Source organism: Sus scrofa, chromosome 17, assembly GCF_054392235.1.
Source record: "Sus scrofa isolate SSC_HxYL_T2T_F1_AM1 chromosome 17, Sscrofa_HxYL_maternal_Yorkshire_Landrace_v2.0, whole genome shotgun sequence".
NCBI classification, from domain to species: Eukaryota; Metazoa; Chordata; class Mammalia; order Artiodactyla; family Suidae; genus Sus; species Sus scrofa.
Window position 1 is genome coordinate 29,616,253 of NC_139399.1, and position 21,385 is coordinate 29,637,637.

General features: G+C 38.2%; 1 protein-coding gene across 42 annotated transcripts in view; it reads right to left on the reverse strand.

Annotated features, from left to right (window-relative positions):
* Positions 1–21,385, reverse strand: part of TASP1 (taspase 1) — a 392,837-nt gene that overhangs the window by 336,219 nt on the left and 35,233 nt on the right. For all 42 annotated transcript variants that reach the window (XR_014831932.1, XR_014831935.1, XR_014831943.1 and 39 more), the window contains 2 exons: positions 16,831–16,951; positions 9,917–10,001 (listed from right to left, as the gene is read on the reverse strand). Coding sequence is in view for 25 of the 42 variants with exons in the window: in XM_085003106.1 (XP_084859232.1) it covers positions 9,917–10,001; positions 16,831–16,951 (206 nt within the window). In the remaining 17 variants the exon portion in view is untranslated. The remainder of the gene's footprint in view (positions 1–9,916; positions 10,002–16,830; positions 16,952–21,385) is intronic.

Genomic DNA, 21,385 nt, shown 5'->3' on the forward strand with positions numbered 1-21,385 from the left:
AATAAAACTTTAAAAAAATGAAAGAAAAAACTGTACCCAGCACATGGCACTCCCCTACCCAGGATTCTCCATCCCTCTCACTCTGTCCTTTCTACATTTCTTTTCTTTTTTCCACCTTCTCACATAATATATATTTTATAACTTAATGTTATCTCTATTGTTTATATCTATCTCCCTCAAATAAACTATAAGCCTCATTAGAGCAGGATGTTGGTTTTTCACCAGTATCCATATACCGCAAGCATTCAGAACAGTGCCTAAAGCACAAAGCATTAAATAAACATTTGCAAGGTATTAAAATAGTAAACAAAGGTGTCAAAATTCACTAAAAGACAGCATTTTCCTTGTACTATGCTTACCTTAATGTACATTAAAGCAAGTCTGAAGTATATGAAACAAAAGCAACTCTACTGAAACCAGCACCAAAGTGGGGGGACTAAAAATGGTAACAAGCTGACCTTTAAGTGCTGCTCAAGCACTAGCCACAGCCAAATACCCAGAAACACAATGATGTCGATTACAATCATATGGACAGGGACCACCCATTTTCAAAGAACTATGACACTATAATCATAAAAAATGTGTAACTGAATGATTCAGAAAGCTCTCAAAACTGCTTAAAATACTTTATTCTGGATGAGAAAGAGTAGAAAAATGACAGCTATACTTTGAATATTTGCTGTTTTGACCCTGACTCAAGACAGCCTTCATCTGCCCGTTCCCAGCCCAGGGATCAGATCTGAGCTGCAGCTGCAGCTTAACTGGAGCCCTAGACCACTGTGCTGGGCCAGGGATTGAACCTGTGTCCCAGCACTCCCAAAATGCCACCTATCCCCATTGTGCCACAGCAGAAATGAGAGCTGCTTCTTTGGACTTAACAGATTTCCATTTTACCTATCATTTCTTTGTTTATCATAAATACACAAAATTGAAGAAAGACAAATTGGTGGGACAAAGTGCAAATAAAACAGAATTCACTGTATGTGGAAATAAGATATAATAACCAAATTAAATAATAAGGATTGAACTCTTTTTAAAATTTTTATTATAAAAATTTTCAAACATACACATTACAGAGAAGAGTATAATGAACTCACTGGATCATCACCCTCTTTCATCAATTATTAATACACTGCTTATCTCATTCATTTATACACCCATCTAGATTTTGAAGTAAAATCCACCTATCATATAACTACAATTATAAATATTTTAGCATGCCTCTAAAAAATGGCTTAAAAAAAACTTAACCACAGCATAACCAATTGACAACTAAAGAAATTAACAATACATCCTTGGCAGACTTCTCACTGTGCCTCAGCAGTTAACGAACCCAACCAGCATCCATGAGGCCAGATCCCTCAGAGAAAAGGGCTGCAAAGAGAAAGGACTGAAGAAATCTGCAGAGCTCCCCTCTAATCTTCAGCTGACTAGAGATCAGTGCATGTTTAAGAAGAAATTATCCAAAGCCTGGGAAAGAATAACATGAAAGTTTTAGAGGAAACTATTCCCCAGTTCATACAGGACCAGAACCAGCTCCTGTTCTTACCAGTCAAAGTAAAAAATCTCATTCTAGTTGCATCTGTTAGAGTATTTAGAAGGGTTCTGCCCAACAGCAAAGGAAAATTAGCTCCAGGCTAAATGCTTCTCTATTGTGTGTAACAAAGTATAAAGCAAGACCTGAAAAGATGAAACTGTCTCTAAATAAATTAACCACATCCTATAATTAAAATACAAATATCCAACACTAAATAAGGCAAAACTCACAATGTCTGGAATCCAATAAAAAGTTACCAAACATGCAAAGAAGCAGGAAAATATAATGAGAAAAATCACTCAACCAAAAAACCCAGAAATGACAAAGATGAGAGAATTAGTAAACAAAGATATTAAAACATTTACTATAATTCCAAAAAACTACAAGAAAAATTAAACATGTTAAGTAGATACATGGAAAAGATGCAAATTGAACTTCTGGAGATGAAAAACCACAATGTCAGAAATGAAAAATAAACTGGATGGGATTAACAGATGATTAGATATTGCCAAAAAAAATAAGCAGTGAACTTGAAAGCAGTAATGGAAACTATTCAAAATGAAACAAAAAAAAAAAAAAAAAATGAATGGATGGAGTTCCTGTTGTGGTTCAGTGGTTAAGAAATCTGACTAGGAACCATGAAGTTTCGGATTCGATCCCTGGCCTTGTTCAGTAGGTTAAGGATCTGGCGTTGCTGTGAGCTGTGGTGCAAGTTGCAGACGTGGCTCGGATCCTGCATTGCTGTGGCTGTGGTGTAGGCCATCAGCTACAGCTCCAATTAGACCCCTAGCCTGGGAACCTCCATGTGCCGAGGGAGCGGCCCTAGAAAAGGCAAAAAGACAAAAGGAAGAAAAAAAAAGAAAAAGAAAAATGAATGGAAAGAATAAACAAATGATCGATGATCTGCAAGACCCCTACAAGAGGTCAAATATACGTGTGACTAAGGATCAGAAAAATTATCTGAAGAAATAATAGCCAAATTTTTTCAAAATTTGATGAAATATATATCCCTACATATCCAAGGAACAAAATGAACCCAAACCAAAAACTACAAGAAAACTTCAGACCAATCTCTCATAAACATAGATGCAAAAATTCTTTACAAAATATTAGCAAACTAGATCCAAGAACATATAAAAAGGATGATACGTTATAACCAAGCAGAGTTTAACCCAGGAATACAATTCACTATAACCAAGTGGGATTTACATCAGGAATGCAATGTTGCTTGAACAGTTGAAAATCAATCACTGTATTAACTAATTAAATTTTTAAAATTATAAGATAATCTTAATAGATGCATAAAAGCATTTGAACATGTACAAAACAATATCCATCCCTATTAAAAATTCTCAGGAGTTCCTGCTGTGGCGCAACGGATTAAGAATCCAACTGCAACTGCCTGGGTCACTGCAGAGGTACATATTCAATCCCTGGTCCAGGAACTTCCATATGCCACGGGTGCAGCCATTAAAAATAAATAAATAAATAAAATTAAAAAAATAAAAAACACTCTCAGAACATTAGGAAAAGAAGGAACTTACTCAACATGGTAAAGAGCATCTATGACAAACCTACAGCAATCATCATACCTAATGGTGAAAGGCCAAATGTTTCCTCCCTAAAGTTACCAACAAGGCAAGGATGTCCACTCTCACACTTCTATTTCACATTGCATAGGCAGTGCTGGCCAATGTAATAAGGAAAAAGAAATTAATTAAAGGAATCTAGATCAGAAAGGAAGAAGTAAAACTATCTTTATTTCCAGAAGACACAACTACTTATGTGGAAAATCTTATGGCATCTATAAAACCAGTAAGAGAACAAATGAATTTAGCAAATTCCCAAGACAGAATATCAATATAATAAAAATCAATCATATTTCTATATTGGCAAGGAACAATTGGTAATTAACTTTTTAAAATATACAATATATCACAGCATCAAAAAGAAACACAAGTATAAATTTCATAAAACCTGTGCAAGACCTATATACTAAAAATTATAAAAGCTGTTCGGCTAGGTTAAAGATCTTAAAAAATGGGTAAGTTACAAACATAAGCAAAATTCCAGCAAGCTATTCACAGAAGTTGAGACTAATTCTAAAATTCAGGTGGGAGGGAGTTCCCACTGTGGCTCAGTAGGTTACAAACCTGACCAGTATCTATGAGGATGGAGGTTCAATCCCTGGCCTCGCTAAGTGGATTAAGAATCTGCATTGCCATGAGCTTTGCTGTAGGTCGCAGATGCAGCTCTGATCCCATGTTTGCTGTGGCTATAGCCAGCAGCTGCAGCTCCAATACAACCCCTAGCCTGGGAATTTCCATATGCCACAAATGCAGCCCTGAAAAAGCAAAATAATAATAATAATAATAATAATAATAATAGTAAAATTCATATGGGAGGAGTTCCCGTTGTGACTCAGCATAATGAACCCGACTAGTACCCATGAGGATGCAAGTTGGATCCCTGGCCCCGCTCAGTGGGTTAAGGATCCAGTGTTGTCACAAACTGCGGTGTAGGCTGCAGGCACAGCTCAGATCTAGCATTGCTGTGGCTGTGGTGTAGGCTGGAAGCTGCAACTCTAATTTGATCCCTAGCCTTAGAACTTCCATATGCTGTGGGTGCAGCCCTAAAAAAATAAATTAATTTTAAAAATAAAAATAACTTAAAATTGAAAAAATAAAATTCATATGAAAACACAAAATGCTTAAAATGGTCAAAGCAATTTTGAAAACAAAGAATAAAGCTGAAGAACTATGCATATAAGAAAATCAGGTAGCTAATTTCAGACAGTTGTAGAGGCATCATTCTGTGAAATCATTTTAATGGCCATCACATTTTCCCATATATTTTATCTTTGTAAAATACAAACATATTGCACATATCCCCTCTAACAATTGCCTCATCCTGTTCCCCTCTTCCTCCTTTCTAGAGGTAATTACAGTGAGTCTGGTAACTTTCTTTCCAGAACTTTTTTGTACATCTAAAAAGAAAGAGTACCAGCATACCTCAGAGATATTGCAGGCTCAGTTCCAGACCACCACGATAAAGCAAATATCACAATAAAGCAAGTCACATAAATTTTCTGGTTTCCCAGTTCATACAAAAAGTATGTTTATACCATACCACAGTCTGTAAAGTGTGCAACAGCACTATGCCTAAAATAACACTGTAGATACTTTAGTTAAAAATAGTTTATTGCTAAAAAATGCTAACCATCGTCTGAGCCTTCAGCAAGTCATGGCAGTAACATTAAAGATCACTGATCACAGAGTACCATAATAACTACAATAATAATGAAAACATTTGAAATATTGTGAGAATTCCAAAATGTGACGCAGAGATATGAAGTGAGCAAATGCTGCTGGAAAATGGCACCAATAGACTTCTTCAAAGCACAACTGTCACTAAACTTCATTTTTTAAAACTCTCAATATCTGTGAAGCTCAACAAAATGAAGCATGACTGTACTGTATATGTTTAATACTACAAAGGAATGCAGAAGAATGAGAAAAGCTTAAACTCAGGACGACTGGTACCTAGGGGCAGGGGCAGAGGCAGGGTCAGAGTATGGACATAAGACAGCAGAAAGGATAAGGATGTCATTAGAAAGGGTTAAGGCAGAACCTCCTTGCCTGCACTCTCGCACTTCTCACAAGCATCTTATCTTAGTAAATCTATTTCTTGCCTATCACTTTGTCTCTCGCTGAATTCCTTCTGTGCTGAGGCACAAAGAACCTGAACTTGAGCAGGTCCAACACCTGGTAAGTGAAAAACTGTCCCAATCTGGGTTTAGGCTGGGTTTGCATCCTGGCACATGGGTTCAAGTCCCAACCTGGGTTCTGGCTAGCTTCAAGTCATAAAAGCTGTCAATTTAACTTGTCTGTGTTGTTCAACTTGAACAACATCCACAGCCACATCCACCATTACCCTTAGGAACCTATCATCCTCCCTGACTCATCCTATAAGACTCTGCTGAAACACCCTATTTCTTATCCTCTCTTGACCCCAGCACCTCCTTACACTGTGCAACCACCACACTGAATCCCTGGCAGTGGTGTCCGCAGAGGGCTACTAGTGCCCAAGAGCCCCCAGCCCCTTCCTGGGGAAATAAGTACTCTGAGAAGCAGATGCCAAGACAGGACTGTTTTGAGGGAAGAGGCTTTCGAGAGAGAAAATGCAGCCATTGAATAGTGATGTCCATCTGATCCCAAGCAAGGCCTCATGACAACTAGCCTCTCACCAGGCTGCCAGGCTGCCAGGCTGCTAGGCTGGGTTGCCTCTTCTCTGGGTTTGAGTATCCCTGGGAATATGAGGTCCAACCCTGAAGGATGTACTATGGGTGCATGGTGCATCCTAGAGCATCACTGTTACACCAAGATTTTTCTTTTCTTTTTTGGCTGTGCCTGTGGCATGTGGAGGTTCCCAGGCCAGGGACTGAAGCTGTGCCACAGCAGTGACCCCAGCTACAGCAATGACAATGCCAGATTCTCAACTGCTAGGCCACCAGGGAACTTCTTTTCTTTCTCTTCTTGATAATGGTGGTAGTGGTGGGAATGTTGTATAATTCAACCAATAAGTAAAGGTTGAAAATATTATGTTTGTATCAAAAGAAATTTGCACAGATTTTCAAGATTAAGTGAGAGAAGTCTGTAAAGTTTAGTGCTGGTTTCTGGATGTTTGGATCTAGACTTTCAGACCCTCAAGTATATGAGTTCTTAAAATTATTTGAAAAATTAAAACATATATAAATAATTTTTTTTAAAAAGGGTTCAGTCTACAAAAGGCCACAATTTTATAACATTCTACTTCCATGAAATATCAACAACAGGCAGATCCACAGACACGGATAGCAAGTCAGTGGTTGCCAGGGGCTGGAGGAGGGGAGCATGACCGCTTACTGGGTACCAGGTTTCTTTCTGGGGTGATGAAAATGTCAGATGGATGAAATTAGGTAGTCATGACGGTTGCACAACATTGTGAATGTTCTAAAAGCCACCCACTGTACACTTTAAAACTGACTACAATGGTGAATTTTATGCGATTTTTTTCCTCAATGAAAAATAATCAAATTAAAAAAAAAAAAAAAAAAGGAAAGAAAGGGTTCAGTCTGGGCAGTTTCAAATCCCTTGATGATATTTTATTTTGTAACCTGGGTGGGGGGAAAACAGGTGTTCTTCACATTAATTTGTAAATTTTTAAGAAGACATAAATTAAACTGAACAAATACACCATTCAGCAAGCTGATTTTTTTACTCTACAAAATAAAGACCTATGCATGTTCCTATGTATATATAAATGTTTCTCTCTCTTTTTTATGCTATAGAGAACAGTTTAGTTAACCATTGATGGACAAACTTAGATTATTTGCAGTTTTATATACCACAAGCAATGTTGCTACAAGCTTCCTGTGCTATAGGGGCCTTCCTCTGGACACGTGAAGATGTTTTCTCTTAAGACAGAACTGGTAGAACTTATTTACAAAATAAAACAGACTCAAAGATTTTTGACACTAAACTTATGGTTACCAAAGGGGAAACACTGAGAGGAGGGATGGATTGGGAGACTGGGATTGGCAAATATACACCACCATATACAAAATCGATTGGTGACAAGGACCTAATATTTAGCTTAGGGAAATCTATTCAATACTCTGTGATAGCCTATATGGGAAAAGAACCTGAAAAAGAATGGATATAGAACTGCTAGAGCACACAGGATGTGCATTTTCAATCTTTCACTTACAAATAATATTAAAATGTCTCTCAACTGGGCTGTATGTTCCCACCACTAATAGGACAAAAAACCTGTTTTTTTCCACACCCTCAACAATACTGGATATAATCAGTCTTTGTTAATTTTGCTACTCTAAATAAGGTGGTGATATCATCTCATCATTTTAATTCCCAATTCTTTGATCACTATTATGACTGTGCACCTTTTCATGTATTTATACTCCATCAATATTTTCTTTTCTATAAATTGTCTATTCGGGAGTTCCGGTCATGACACAGTGGTTAACAAACCCGACTAGGACCCATGGGGTTGCCGGTTCGATCCCTGGCCTTACTCAGTGGGTTAAGGATCTGGTATTGCTGTGAGCTGTGGTGTAGGTCACAGAGGCGGCTCGGATCCTGCACTTCTGTGGCTCTGGCGTAGGTCAGTGGCTACAGCTCTGATTAGACCCCTAGCCTGGGAACCTCCATATGCCTCAGTTGTGGCCCTAGAAAAGACCAAGAAAAAAAAAATTGTCTATTTGTATCCTTTACCAATTTTTAAAATTTAAAGTTTTTTTCTTATTGATATTTATAATTCTTAAGCACCATAAATACTAACCTTTTGTTTAATGTCTATGCTGCAAACAATTTTTCTCAGTTTGAAAGGCCATTGTCTTTTAATTCAGATCATGTATCTTTAATTGTATTAATAGCTATATGTTTTCACCTGTCATGTTTGAATATTTAGCCTTATTTTTTAATCTTAATAAGGTCTTTGCTACCCCACAGTCATAAGCATAATCGCTCCTATTTTTTCCTAAAATTTTCATAGTAGGTTTTTTTATTTTCATGTTTGAACTTTGTTTTTTTTAACGGTGTGACTCGGGATTTTAATATTTTTCCACTAGGTAGCCACTCATTCCAACACAATGTACCTAATACAGCACCATTTTTCCCCACAACACTTTGAGATGACATCATTATCACAGTCTAACTTCATTTATATACTAGGTCTGCTCCTAGACTTCCAGTACTGCCCTACTGATCTTTTTATATATCTCTGTACCTAAATCAATCCAACTTTTTGATCTATTTCAAAATTGTCTTGGCTATTGTTGTACACCTGTTTATTCCATGTAAGTTTGAGAATCTGCCTGGCAAATATCATGAGGAGCAGGGGGATTGGGATTATGATGTGTCTACAGATCAACTTTAAAATACTTTTCAGAGTTTCTGCTATTTTTCTTATCAACTAAAACAAAGGCATTGCTTCCTCCCTCCTGGACAAGGGTCTTCTAAATTGGTTTACTTAGATTGAACTACACTTTACATATAACAGCACATGTTGGTGAAAGAAAAGAGCCATGCTGAAAATCAACACTGAGGAGAATATAAACCCAGAGATCATGTTTTTATACCTGTTACTCCCCTAAAAACGTATAGATAGTAGGACTCTGTACATGTACTAAACAAACATTTAGTAAATTTTGTGTTGATGACTTCATACCAATCAAACAAATTAGCATGACTTTAACATCAACTATGAGAAGAGTATGTGTAAGTTTTTAAAATCACTTTTCCTACTTTTAGAGTTATAAGTAAACTTAAGGATCCGGTGTTGCTGTGACTGTGGTGCAGGCCAGCAGCTGCAGCTCCAATTTGAGCCCTTAGCTGGGAACTTTCATATGCAACAGGTGCAGCCCTAAGAAGCAAAAGAAAAAAAAAAAAAAAGATAAAGATACCCTGAATATGTTTGAAGGTTAGAAGGTTTCAAGATTTTTCAAAGCTATATTAATTTATTTTCTATGACTTGAAATTAAAACAGTTGAATAGAAAGGTCCCTATAGAACCATTATCACAACTTTCAACACAGGATACTAATGGAAACTTAACAGCCAAGCATGCTGAAAACATATGGTGTGGATTATAAGACAGTATTGAGGCATATTTGTTAATATTATTAGGCATGGGATGGTGATTACATTTTGCAGAGAAATTTGTAAAACTATTTAAGGGTGAAAAACGATGGTGAAGATTTAAAATACTACAGGAAAGAAAGTGCATTTGAGACAGAGGAAGGGTAAAAATACTGTTAATTATTGGAGCTGGATGACAGGTTCATGAGGACTCTACAATGTCCTCTCTACTTCAACAAATTTTTGAAAAGTTCAAAGATTTTTTTAAATGAAAATTATATGTTAATGCTGGAGAAAACATGCAATCTTACTAATTTTAGTGTCACAATGTGTTTCTCCAGAAGAAGAAAAAAATAGGCACTTTTATTCTGAGAACTTCTCAAAATTAAATATTAGTTTAGAGTCTGGAGTCAAGCATGTAAGATACTTTAAAATTTTATAATAAAAAGCCACCAGCTGAATGCTTATTAACAGCAAAGCATCTCTATAATCAATAACAAAACCCAAAATTAACTCTGATCTCTTTTCTGCTTTAATCCAAAATAGTCCATTCCATCCGGAGCTCCATCAAGTATACAAAATGTCCCAAGATCACAGAACAAAGCATGTCTTCCTCTCAAAGGCAAGCTACTGCTGGTGTGTAACCAACAGCGTCAAACTTCTGTGGATAAAAATAGCCTTCAAACACTGCATGCACCAAAGACCAAAGACCCAGGAAAGTCCAAGAAGAACAAAGCAGTTACCAGGGAGGAATTCGGCCAGCCGAGAGCTTGCCCTTCTGCCCTTCACACAAGAGTCTGTTTGCAACTGAGACTGGGTTCTTGATTCCTATAAAATAAAATTGGCAGAAAATGAGGTCAGAAAGTCTTCAGGCTTCACACTCAGTTTTGTGGCTGTTTCAATAAAAAAAAAACTTTCAAATACCTTGGAAAACTTCAAGTATACTAATGAAAACCTTTAATTATCATGAACAATAAGAATCAAATCGACAAATATATGACACCTATAGATGCGAGCAAAGAACAAATGTAAAATCCAACCTGCTCATTTTGTCATGGGCTGTATAGTAGCAGAGACTAAATTTGAAATAATGCAAATTCAAATTAGGTTCCTTTTTAATAGATTTCAGAATAGAATTTTAAAAATAAACTGAAAATTCGGCATATATTATCAAAAACATAATTTTCTTCTAAAGAATAAATATGATTACAAACAGCTTCAAATTGACCTTAGGGAGAAAATTAATGGCCAAAAATTTTAAATCTCACCTTCAAGAAATAAAGAGTAAGTCTTAAGAATGAATGTAATGCCTCTCAGAACAATAGTAATACAAGAAAGAAAGAAAGAAAGAAAGAAACATCACTGGAATATAAAGAGACCAAAAAACCTCAATTAAGTTCATCAGGTTAACTTAAAACTAGATATTTAGGTAAACGCCAAAAACTTCTGCTCCTCCTCAAAATGTATGAAATATCAAAAGAAGGAAAAGCTCAGATCTCTTTTTTTTTTTTTTTTGTCTTTTTGCCTTTTCTAGGGCCGCTCCAGAGGCATATGGAGGTTCCCAAGCTAGAGGTCTAATGAGAGCTGTAGCTGCCGGCCTACACCAGAGTCATAGCAATGTGGGATCTGAGCCGCATCTGCAACCTACACCACAGCTCATGGCAACACTGGATCCTTAACCCACTGAGCAAGGCCAGGGATCGAACATGCAACCTCATGGTTCCTAGTCAGATTCGTTAACCACTGAGCCACGACGGGAACTCTGGAAAAGCTCAGATCTCTATACTAGCTCTTAAAATAAATTCATTTCAGCATATGATGATTTAATATTATAAAGACATTAATAATTACCAAATTAACTAATAAATCCAAAGCTATAAATTCTCCATCAAAGCTTCAAAAGGATTTCCATGATATATGACAAGCCGACTCTTAAATTCATCCGGAAAACTTTATAACAAAAATAAAGAGATATTCATCTTACAAGATGCCATTTCTTATTAAAAGCTATTCTTAATGAGTGTGGTTGGGGCACAAAATGTACAAATATATATGACTAGAATAGAATAAAGCTAAAGTTGAGACACAGACACAGGTGAATGTGGATAATTTAATACATGATATAGACAGTATTTCAAATGAGTAGGAAAAGGATGGACTCTGTGAGAAGTAGACAGAACACAGAGTGATGAGATTAGGACCTTTTACTAACTGTCCCAGCTATCGATTTATTGCTTCTTAGCTACAAATTCACCCTTGGTTGCCTGATGACTAAAAAGGGATATGGGCCCTTTAAATATGATTCTTTTGCCAGCTGGCCCGGTGGGAAGCTTCTGTCAGTAGAGGGCACTGGAGACACTGGAGGAAAGAGGGGGCTTGCTGGTCAGGCCCCAGAAGAGCACCAGTTCTTCTCACTATCTGGCCCGCAGGGTCCTCTTCAGTGCTAAGTACCTGAAGGGTACAGGTTTCTCCAGCATTTGGCCACCACACGTTTTCCCCAACTCCTGACTCAGGCCACAGGAGCATAGCTGACAGCCCCAGAAAGAACAGGACCATGTCCAGCTCACGTCACTGACCCCCACACCTTCTCCACAGCCCCACACATAGCAAAATGTCCTGTGGGGCTGGCTATCTAGTGAGCCAAAAGCCCAACCTTTATCCTGCACAACCAGGCTGGGCCCCCCAAGATTGCTTCTGCTCTCACAGTGACTGTGGCCAGGAAACCCAGCAACTTCTCTGCACCCTCTTCAGTGAGGTCGAAACTCCTTTCCAAGTCAATCCTCAGCTGAGTATTCTCCCACTGCCCTTTACATTAAGCTTCTCCTGTTTTGGGGGGGGGTTGGTTTTTGGTTTTTGGTTTTGGGGGTTTTTTGGTTTTTGTTTTGGTTTGGTTTTTTGTTTTTGTTTTTGTTTTTTGTTTTTTTTTTTTTTTTTTTTTTGGTCTTTTTAGGGCTGCACCCATAGCCTATGGAATTTGAGCTATAGCTGCCAATCCATACCACAGCCACAGCAACACTGGATCCAAGTCGCATCTGTGACCTACAGCACAGCTCATGGCAATGCCAGATCCTTAACCCAATGACCAAGGCCAGGGATCAAACCTTTGTCCTCTTGGATGCTAGTCAGATTCGTTTCTTCTGAGGCACGATGGGAACTCCAAGCTTCTCCTGTTTAAACTGCTATGTGGTTTGTCTCCTAGTTGGACCCAGACTGATACAGTATCCTTGAACAAATAACTAAATCTCTTCCGTGTCTCAGTTTCCTCACCTTTAAAATGGGGATAAAAGTACTGACCTCATAAGGTTTTTGTGAGAACTACAGCTGTCAGCCTACGCCATGGCAACATGGGATCCAAGCCACACCTGTGACCTACACCATAGCTCGCAGCAATACCGGATCCTTAACCCACTGAGCGAGGCCAGGGATCAAACCCACATCCTTGTGGACAATTGTCGGGTTCGTTTCTGCTGAACCACAACAGGAACTCCCTGATCAGGAAACTGAATCCCATTTATTTAAAGCTTTCCACAAAGAGGGTTCCCCCATCCTGCAACAGAATCTGCAGCATCTCTGCAGCACCAGAATGCAGGTTCAATCCCTGGCCTGAAATAGTGGGTTAAAGATCTGGCTTTGCCATAGTCACAGCACGGGCTGCTTGGTACATTAAATAAGAGCCTCCAACATTTTGTTTTGAAGAGAGCTCTTTGAAATGAATGGATTTCAAATGTGTTTATGGCTTATAAGTTTTAAGAGCTGAGCTATGAATCTCTGGAATTCTTATTTATAGTAATATTGTCCACAGAAGCTTAACTATATTATAAATGGTGTTTTAATTCAGTGTAAGTGAAGGAGGAACCATGAGGTTGAGGGTTCGGTCCCTGCCCTTGCTCAGTGGGTTAACGATCCAGCGTTGCCGTGAGCTGTGGTGTAGGTTGCAGATGCGGCTCAGATCCCATGTTGCTGTGGCTCTGGCGTAGGCCGGTGGCTACAGCTCCGATTCGAACCCTAGCCTGGGAACCTCCATATGCCGCGGGAGCAGCCCAAGAAATAGCAAAAAGACCAAAAAAAAAGAAAGTAAAATTAAACCTTACCTATTATACAAATATAGATGCCAAAATCTTAAACATCAGCAAATCAAATCTAGTGGAGAAGTTCCTTTTGTGGCTAAGCAGTAACAAACGCAACCAGTATCGACATGGGTTCAATCCCTGGCCTTGCTCAGTGGGTTAAGGATCTGGCGTTGCTGTGAGCTGTGGTGTAGGTTGCAGACGCTGCTTGGATCCTGCATTGCTGTGGCCATGGCGTAGGCTGGCAGCTACAGCTCTGATTCGACCCCCAGCCTAGGAACTCCCATATGCCAAGGGTGTGGACCTAAAGAGCAAAAAAAAAAAAAAAAGAATAATGTTTATAAATGTTCAAATGTACATATTCCATGTTCATGGACAGGAGGACTTGATATTGTTAGGATGTCAGTTATCCACATATGGTCATATACATTCAATGCAATACCAGTCAAAATCTCAGCAGGGTTTTACTATGAACATTGGCAAGTTGATTTTTAAAATTTTATGAAAATGCCATAAACTTAGAATACCCAATACAACTGTAAAGAAAAAAAGGGAGCTAGAAGTCTTATACTATCAGATTATCAAGATATGATATAAAGCTATAGTAATCACGACAATGTGGCAATGGCAATAGACAGATCAAGGGAACAGAAGGTACAGAATCAAACTACTAGACATACATTCACCCAACCTGCCAACACAACTCTGTGAGGAAAGGACTGTCCTTTCTAGTGACAATGACAATGAGCCATCTGGATATCCTTAAGAGGGAAAAATTACTTTCGGTTCCTATTTCACATACACTAAAATGAATCTGAGCTCGATAAGAAAGCTAAAGGTCAAGAGTAAAAAATAATAGAACTACTAAAAGGAAACACTAGAAGGCTATCTTCAAAACTTTAAGTAGGCAAAGATTTCTTAAACAAAATATTGCAAAAAAAAAAAAATTAGTGAGTTCCCATCATGGCTCAGCAGTTGTGAACCATGAAGACTCGGGTTTGATCCAGGTCTCACACAGTGGGTTAAGGATCCAGCGTTGCTGCGAGCTGTGGTGTAGGTCACAGGTGCGGCTCAGATCCTGCGTTGCTGTGTCTATGTCATAGACCAGTAAGTGCAGCTCCAATGTGACCCCTAGCCAAGGACCTTCCATATGCTGCAGATACTGTCCTAAAAAGAAAAAAGAAAGGAAAGAAGGGAGGGAGGGAGGCAGGGAGGAAGGGAGAAAGAAAAGAATAACAATACCAAACAGGAAGTTCCCATTGTGGCTCAGTGGTTAACAAATCCCACTGGGAACCATGAGGTTGCAGGTTCGATTCCTGGCCTTGCTCAGTGGGTTGGGGATCTGGCATTGCCGTGAGCTGTGGTATAGGTCACAGACACAGCTCAGATCCTGCGTTGCTGTGGCTCTGGTGTAAGCCAGCGGCTACAGCTCTGATTCGAGCCCTAGCCTGGGAACTTCCATATGCCGCAGGAGCGGCCCAAGAAATGGCAAAAAGACAAAAAAAAAAAAAAAAACCACAATACCAAACAGGAGCAAGGATGTAGAGTAGCTGAAATGCTCACACAGTGCGGATGGGAGTATAGACTGTAACAGCGACTTTCAGAAACTGGCAGGACCCACCAAAGCAAAGTGCATATGTACCTAAACTTAGCATTCCAAATCCTAGGTTTATACCTGAGGGAGATAACTATATATGTCTACCAAAAGACATGTATAAAAATATTCACTGGAATTTCATTCATAACAGTCAAAAACTAGACATTATTCAAATATCCATTAAGAGGAGAACAAATGTTATATATTCATGCAATAAAATGCTACTGACACACACACAAAAAAACTATTGTGATGCAAGTCATAAGACAACCTCACAGGTATAAATTAAGCAAAACGACACAGAGATGTATGATTCTACTCATATGAATCTGAGGGACAAGCAAATTAATCCGTGGTGCCTAAAACCAGAATTAGGGGAGAAGGGGGAGCAGGTAGGAGGGGAGTATAAAAGGTGTAAACTAGGAAGAGGCATAAAGAACCCTCCTGGGAGTTTGAAAATGTTCTACATTTTGACATGGAAGTGCTTTATGTCTTAATTTGAGTGGTGGTGTACATGGCTACATATGTCTAGAAATTCATGAAGCTTTATACTTAATATCTGTACTCTTCCCTGTATATTTTGCTTTAATAAGTAAACTGTGAAATGTTAGATACATCTCATACATACTGATGTGGAAAAAAATCTCCACATTTTGAAGAAAAAAAATTCATACTATTTTTTAAAAATATGTGTTGGCAACAGTGCAAGAATAAAATTGCTTCTTGGAAAAAAAATAAATAAATTAAAAAATTTCTGTATTCTAGCTCTGAGAAAATAAATAAATAAATAAAAATATGTGCTGGGAGTTCCCATCATGGCACAGCAGAAACGAATCCGACTAGAAATCATGAGGTTGCAGGTTCAACCCCTGGCCTCACTCAGTGGGTCAAGGATCTGTCACTGCCATGAGCTGTACCGTAGGTCACAGACAAGGCTCGGATCCCCAGTTGCTGTGGTGGCTGTGGTGTAGGCCGGCAGCTGTAGCTCCACTGGACCCCTAGGAACCTCCATATGCCGCAGGTGTGGCCCTAAAAAGAAAAAAATATATATATATATATGTGCTGGCATTCCCACTATGGCTCAGCTGGTTAAGAACCTGACTAGTATCCATGAGGATGCAAGTTCAATTCTTGGTCTCACTCAGTGGGTTAAGGATCTGGCATTGCCTCAGCTATGGCATAGGTTTCAGACTCAGCTCAGATCTGGTGTTGCTGTGGCTATGGCATTGGCCTGCAACTGCAGCTCTGATTTAACCCCTAACCTGGGAAATTCTATATGCCACAGGTGCAGCCCTAAAAGGAAAATAAACATATAAATATATAAATAAATATATATATAAAAAACTGTGTTTCTATTACATATAAATATGGATAAATGCACTTCATTTTACCGGCTAACACTGCCCCCTACCCCAGGAGAGTTTTGGAAGAAAAGATTTGGGAGATCTAATGTAAGTTTTGTTTATATCATTTGAATTCTTTAAAAATAAAAATATATTATTTGTCTATTCAAATAATTGAAAAATTAATAGAATATGCTAATTTCCATTTTAAATGTCTGTGATCTCTTGAGGGAATGGAGGCAAATGATCAAACTTTAACCAAAGACTTGGACATAAGCTATTTCACTGTTTTCTTTAAAACTATCTGTAGATAAGACTTTATGTTTTAAATTCAGAAAAAGAAAATAAATGTTTCTTTTCAACACTATTCTAAGAAAGATTGATGAAAACAATTGGTCTAAGTCTTTAAGAGAAATGACATGGTAATTTAGTTTTTGTGAGGGTTTTTTTTGCAGGGGTTGGGGAGTGGTATTTGGATTTTTGGGTTTTTTGACTATGCACAGGGTATACAAAAATTCCCAGGTCAGGAATTGAACCCATACCACAGCAGTGACAACACTGGATCCTTAACCCACTGAGCCACCAGGGAACTTCAAGGTTTTGGGGTTTTTTTTTTAGAGTAGAGACAATGAGTTATAACATCCACATACCACTCAGTGCTCCAACAGCTCCAAAATTCAAGGATTTTCCATCCATTATGCTGGCATCACACTCAATTTCACCCAAGAGATTTAGATTAGATCCCATTCCTGCATTCGTAAAAGGAGAATCCTAAAAGATAAAAACAAAAATTAAAATACCATTAGTCTTAAAGAAGAATTAATGTTGATGCTTCATAAACTCCTCTAACAACTAGAAAGGAGAAGAACACTTCCCAACTCACTGAATGAAACCAGTACAACCCTGACTCCAAAACAAGACAAAGATATCATATGAACAGAAAACCTCAGACTAATATACTTCATGAATATTAACACCAAGATCCTCAAGGAAGTTAAATGCGGCAAAATATAAAAGGATTATGCATCATGAACAAGAGGGACTCCAGGAAAGAAGTTTGGTTTAATATCTGAAACTCATGGTAATATACCATATTAATAAAATAAAGAACAAGTTAGTTCCTGTTGCAGCTCAGCAAGTTAAGAACTCGACACAGTGTCCATAAGGCTTTGGGTTCGATGCCTGGCCTCATTTACTGGGTTAAGGATCCAGCATTGCCATAAGCTGCGGTGTAGGTTGCAGATTCGGCTCAGATCCAGTGTTGCTGTGGCTGTGGTATAGGCCAGCAGCTGCAGCTCTGTTTCAACCCCTAGCCTGAAAACTTCCATAGGCTGCAGGTGCAGCAGTAAAAAGGGAAAAAAAAAGAACAAAACAATCAAGGCCATGATCATATCAACAGACAGAGGAAAAAGTATTTGACAAAATCCAATACCCTTTCAGGAGAAAAACACTCAACAAACAAGAACTAGAAGGGAATTTCCTTAATATGATAAAGTGCATCTACCTAAGTCCAAAGCTAACATCACAGTTAATGGTAAAAGACTCTTTTCCCTAAGATCAGGAACAACAAACACAGCAATGTTCACCCTCACCACTTCTATTTAACATTATACTGTATTTATATTCTAGACAGGACGAATAGGCAAGAAAAAGAAACAAAGAACATTTAGATTAGAAAGGAAGAAGTACGATTATCTCTATTTGAAGAGGACATGATCTTGTATACAAAAAATCTTAAAAACTCCGCTAAAAAACTACTAGAACTGATAAACAAGTTCGACAGGGTTGCAAGATATAAGATCAGTATGCAAAAATCAAGTGTTATTTCTATATATTAGTAATGATAAGTCTGACAGTGAAATTAAGAAAACAATTCAACTTACAACAACATCAAAAAGAATAAAATCCTTAGGAATAAATTTAACAAATTAAGTGTATGATTTATACAGTACAACTACAAAACATGTTTTAAGAAAGTAAAGGCCTTATTCCCTCATAAATTGCTAATGAGAATAAAAATAGCAGATAGTTTGGCAGTTTTTTTACAGCTAAGCATACTTACCATAGATTCAGCAATTCTACTCCTAATTATTTACCCAAGAAAAATGAAAGCCTATGTCCACATGAAGACTTGAATGAGGAAGCTCCCTGGTGACACAGCGGGATTAAGATACAGTATTGCTACAGCTGTGCCACAGGCTGCACCTGAAGTGCAGGTTCGATCCCTGGCCTGGGAATCTCCACATGCCATGGGCATGGCCAAATAAATAAATAAATAAATAGAATTTTAAAAAATAAAAGACTTGAATGAAAAAGTTTGTGTCAGCTTTAATCAGAGCAGTCCAAAACAGAAAACACCACAAATGCTCATCATCTGGTAAATGGAGAAATAAATTGTGATATCAATACAAGGAAATACTATTCAGCAATAAAAGAAATCTATTCCTAACATACCCAAAAATATGGGTGAATCTCAAGAGCATTATGCCAAATGAAAGAAGCCAGTCACAAAAGGCCACATAACATATGATTCAATTATATCAAATTCTAGAAAAGGCCAAATTATGATAAAAAGCAGTAGTGGCCAGGGGCCGTGGAGAGGAGGAAGTCCACTGCAGACAGGCGCTGTGAGAAAATTTCAGAGGTGATGGAAAAGTTATATGTCAAGATTGTATTGGTAGTTACACTAGTAGTTATATTTGTCAAAACTCATCAAACTGTACACTTAAAATTGGTGTATTCTGGGAGCTTCCATTGTGGCTCAGTGGGTTACGAACCCAACTAGCACCCATGAGCATATGGGTTCCATCCTTGACCTCACTCAGCAGGTTAAGGATCTAGCATTGCTGCAAGCAGTGGTGTAGGTCACAGGTGTGGCTCAGATCTGGCATTGCTGTGGCTATGGTACAGGCCTGCAGCTGCAGCTCCAATTTGACCCCTAGCCCAGGAACCTCCATATGCCTCATGTTCAGCCCTAAAAAGCAAAAACAAACAAAAAAAAAGTTGAATTCTGTTATATATAAATTATACTTAAATAAACTGACAAAATAAATGTACCTATCACTTGTTATAAAGTGACCACCTCCCCTAATAAAATACATAAGGTTTGTTGTTGTTGTTTGTCTTTTTGCCATTTCTAGGGCCGCTCCCGTGGCATATGGATGTTCCCAGGCTAGGGGTCCAATCACAGCTGTAGCTGCCGGCCTACGCCAGAGCCATAGCAACGCCAGATCCGAGCCAAGTCTATGACCTACACCACAGCTCATGGCAACACCAGACCCTTAACCCACTGAGCAAGGCCAGGGATCGAACCCGCAACCTCATGGTTCCTAGTCGGATTCATTAACCACTGAGCCACGACGGGAACTCCTAAAATACATGAGCTTTGTAAATGGTCATTTGCTGTTGATTTTCTGACCTGGATCTTTTTGTACAACCAGCAATCATTGTGTCCAATCAATAGCCAGAGATCCTTTTAAAATCCTGTTACTCCCTTGTTCAAACACCTGCAGTCGTTTCCCATCACACCTAGAATAACATGTAAAGTCTTAATTTCCAGGGTTTACAAGGCCCTCCATGATTTGGCCCCTCTCTCCCTCTCCCTTCTATGGACCAGCCACGCAGCATTCTTGCATCTTCCTGAGCTCAAGAGGAACACTCCCACCTGGGGATTTTTACATTCTGAAATGCTGAGCTTAGTGAGTGATTACAATAGGGAAAAGAGTCAATAAATAAAGACTGTATGTGTGTGTATAGAAACATACACGTACATTTATATATGCATGTATAGTTGATGTTCCATGGTGATAAGTACTAGAAAGAAGAATAAAATGAGGTAAGAAGAGACAATGGGGTACTTTTCCTTCAAACCCAAAACTCCTTTCCCTGACATCTTTGCATGGTTTTCTCCCCCATTTCCCTCATGTCTCTGCTCAAATAAGCTCTTACAGGCAGGTCTGTCCTTTCCTTAATTATGTAGCATTTCCCACAACTATTTTTTCTCTTATTCTCCTTTCTGGTACTTTTTACTACTTGACATTATATACAATTGTTTCATTCTTCCCATAGAATGTAAGCCCTATGAGGATAACAATTTAACTTTTTAGGTATTATATCCCAGTGTCTAAAGTAATGTTTAGCATAATACTTTAGACATAATAAATAAATATTTGCAGAATGAATAAGAGTTGACTACAAATAGATGTAAATAGAATAACCAATCACTGTGAACGATAATCCCTAAAAGCAAGCTGATACTTATGGATTCTTCCAGGTCACTTCTACAGAGAAATGCCAGAAAAATGTAATAGTGTTAAGAATTCAATCTTCTCACAATTGAAACAACAGAAATGAAATAAATTTAGGCAATAAAATTTTCAGTTTCTAAAAGATAACATTTGAAAAGCAAAATATTCTTTAAGCTAACTTATAACTTTCAAAGGAGACAAAGCTGGAGTTCCCACTGTGGCAAAGGGAATTGGCAGTGTCTTGGAAGTGCTGGGATGCAGGTTCACTCCCCAGCCCAGCACAGTGGGTTAAGGATCCGGTGTTGCCACAGCTGCGACTTAGATCACAACTGCAGCTCAGATCTGATCCCTGACACAGGAACTCCATATGCCGTGGGCAGCCAAAGAAGGAAAAGAGAGGGTAGGAAGGCCAAGAGGCAAGTCAGGAGTTACCCCCCCATCAAGACATGGAAACCCTTTCTTATTAATGAAATTTGGAAACATCGAGCCAAAGCAAAGATGTGCAAAGCATTACTCCCTGACTATAAACCACAACCTGTATTACACATTTAATGTCCTTTGCTGAAAACAGAAAATAAAATAAAAACTGTGTGCAAGGCCATGGGGCATACTGAACCCCTGGGGATCTCTTATGTGACCTCTATTAACAACTCTTACAGATGCAAACAATTTAGTTTTCAAATGTTGTACAGAAACTAAACTGGCACATCATAAAATCATTTTTATATAAAGTGATTTGTGTTTGTCCAATTTACAATCTTCCTTAAAGAAGAAGTTAAACATTTATAGGAAATTACTAATATGTTAGTATTCATACCCTGTGATCTAAGGGCAAATTCAACAGTGGAATGAAATTATGTGATAATACACTTTCTTATTCAAAATTAAGTATACTAAAATGTCAAAATTATTTTAATTACTGCCTTCATTAATAAGCAGATAAGTTTTTTTTTAATCT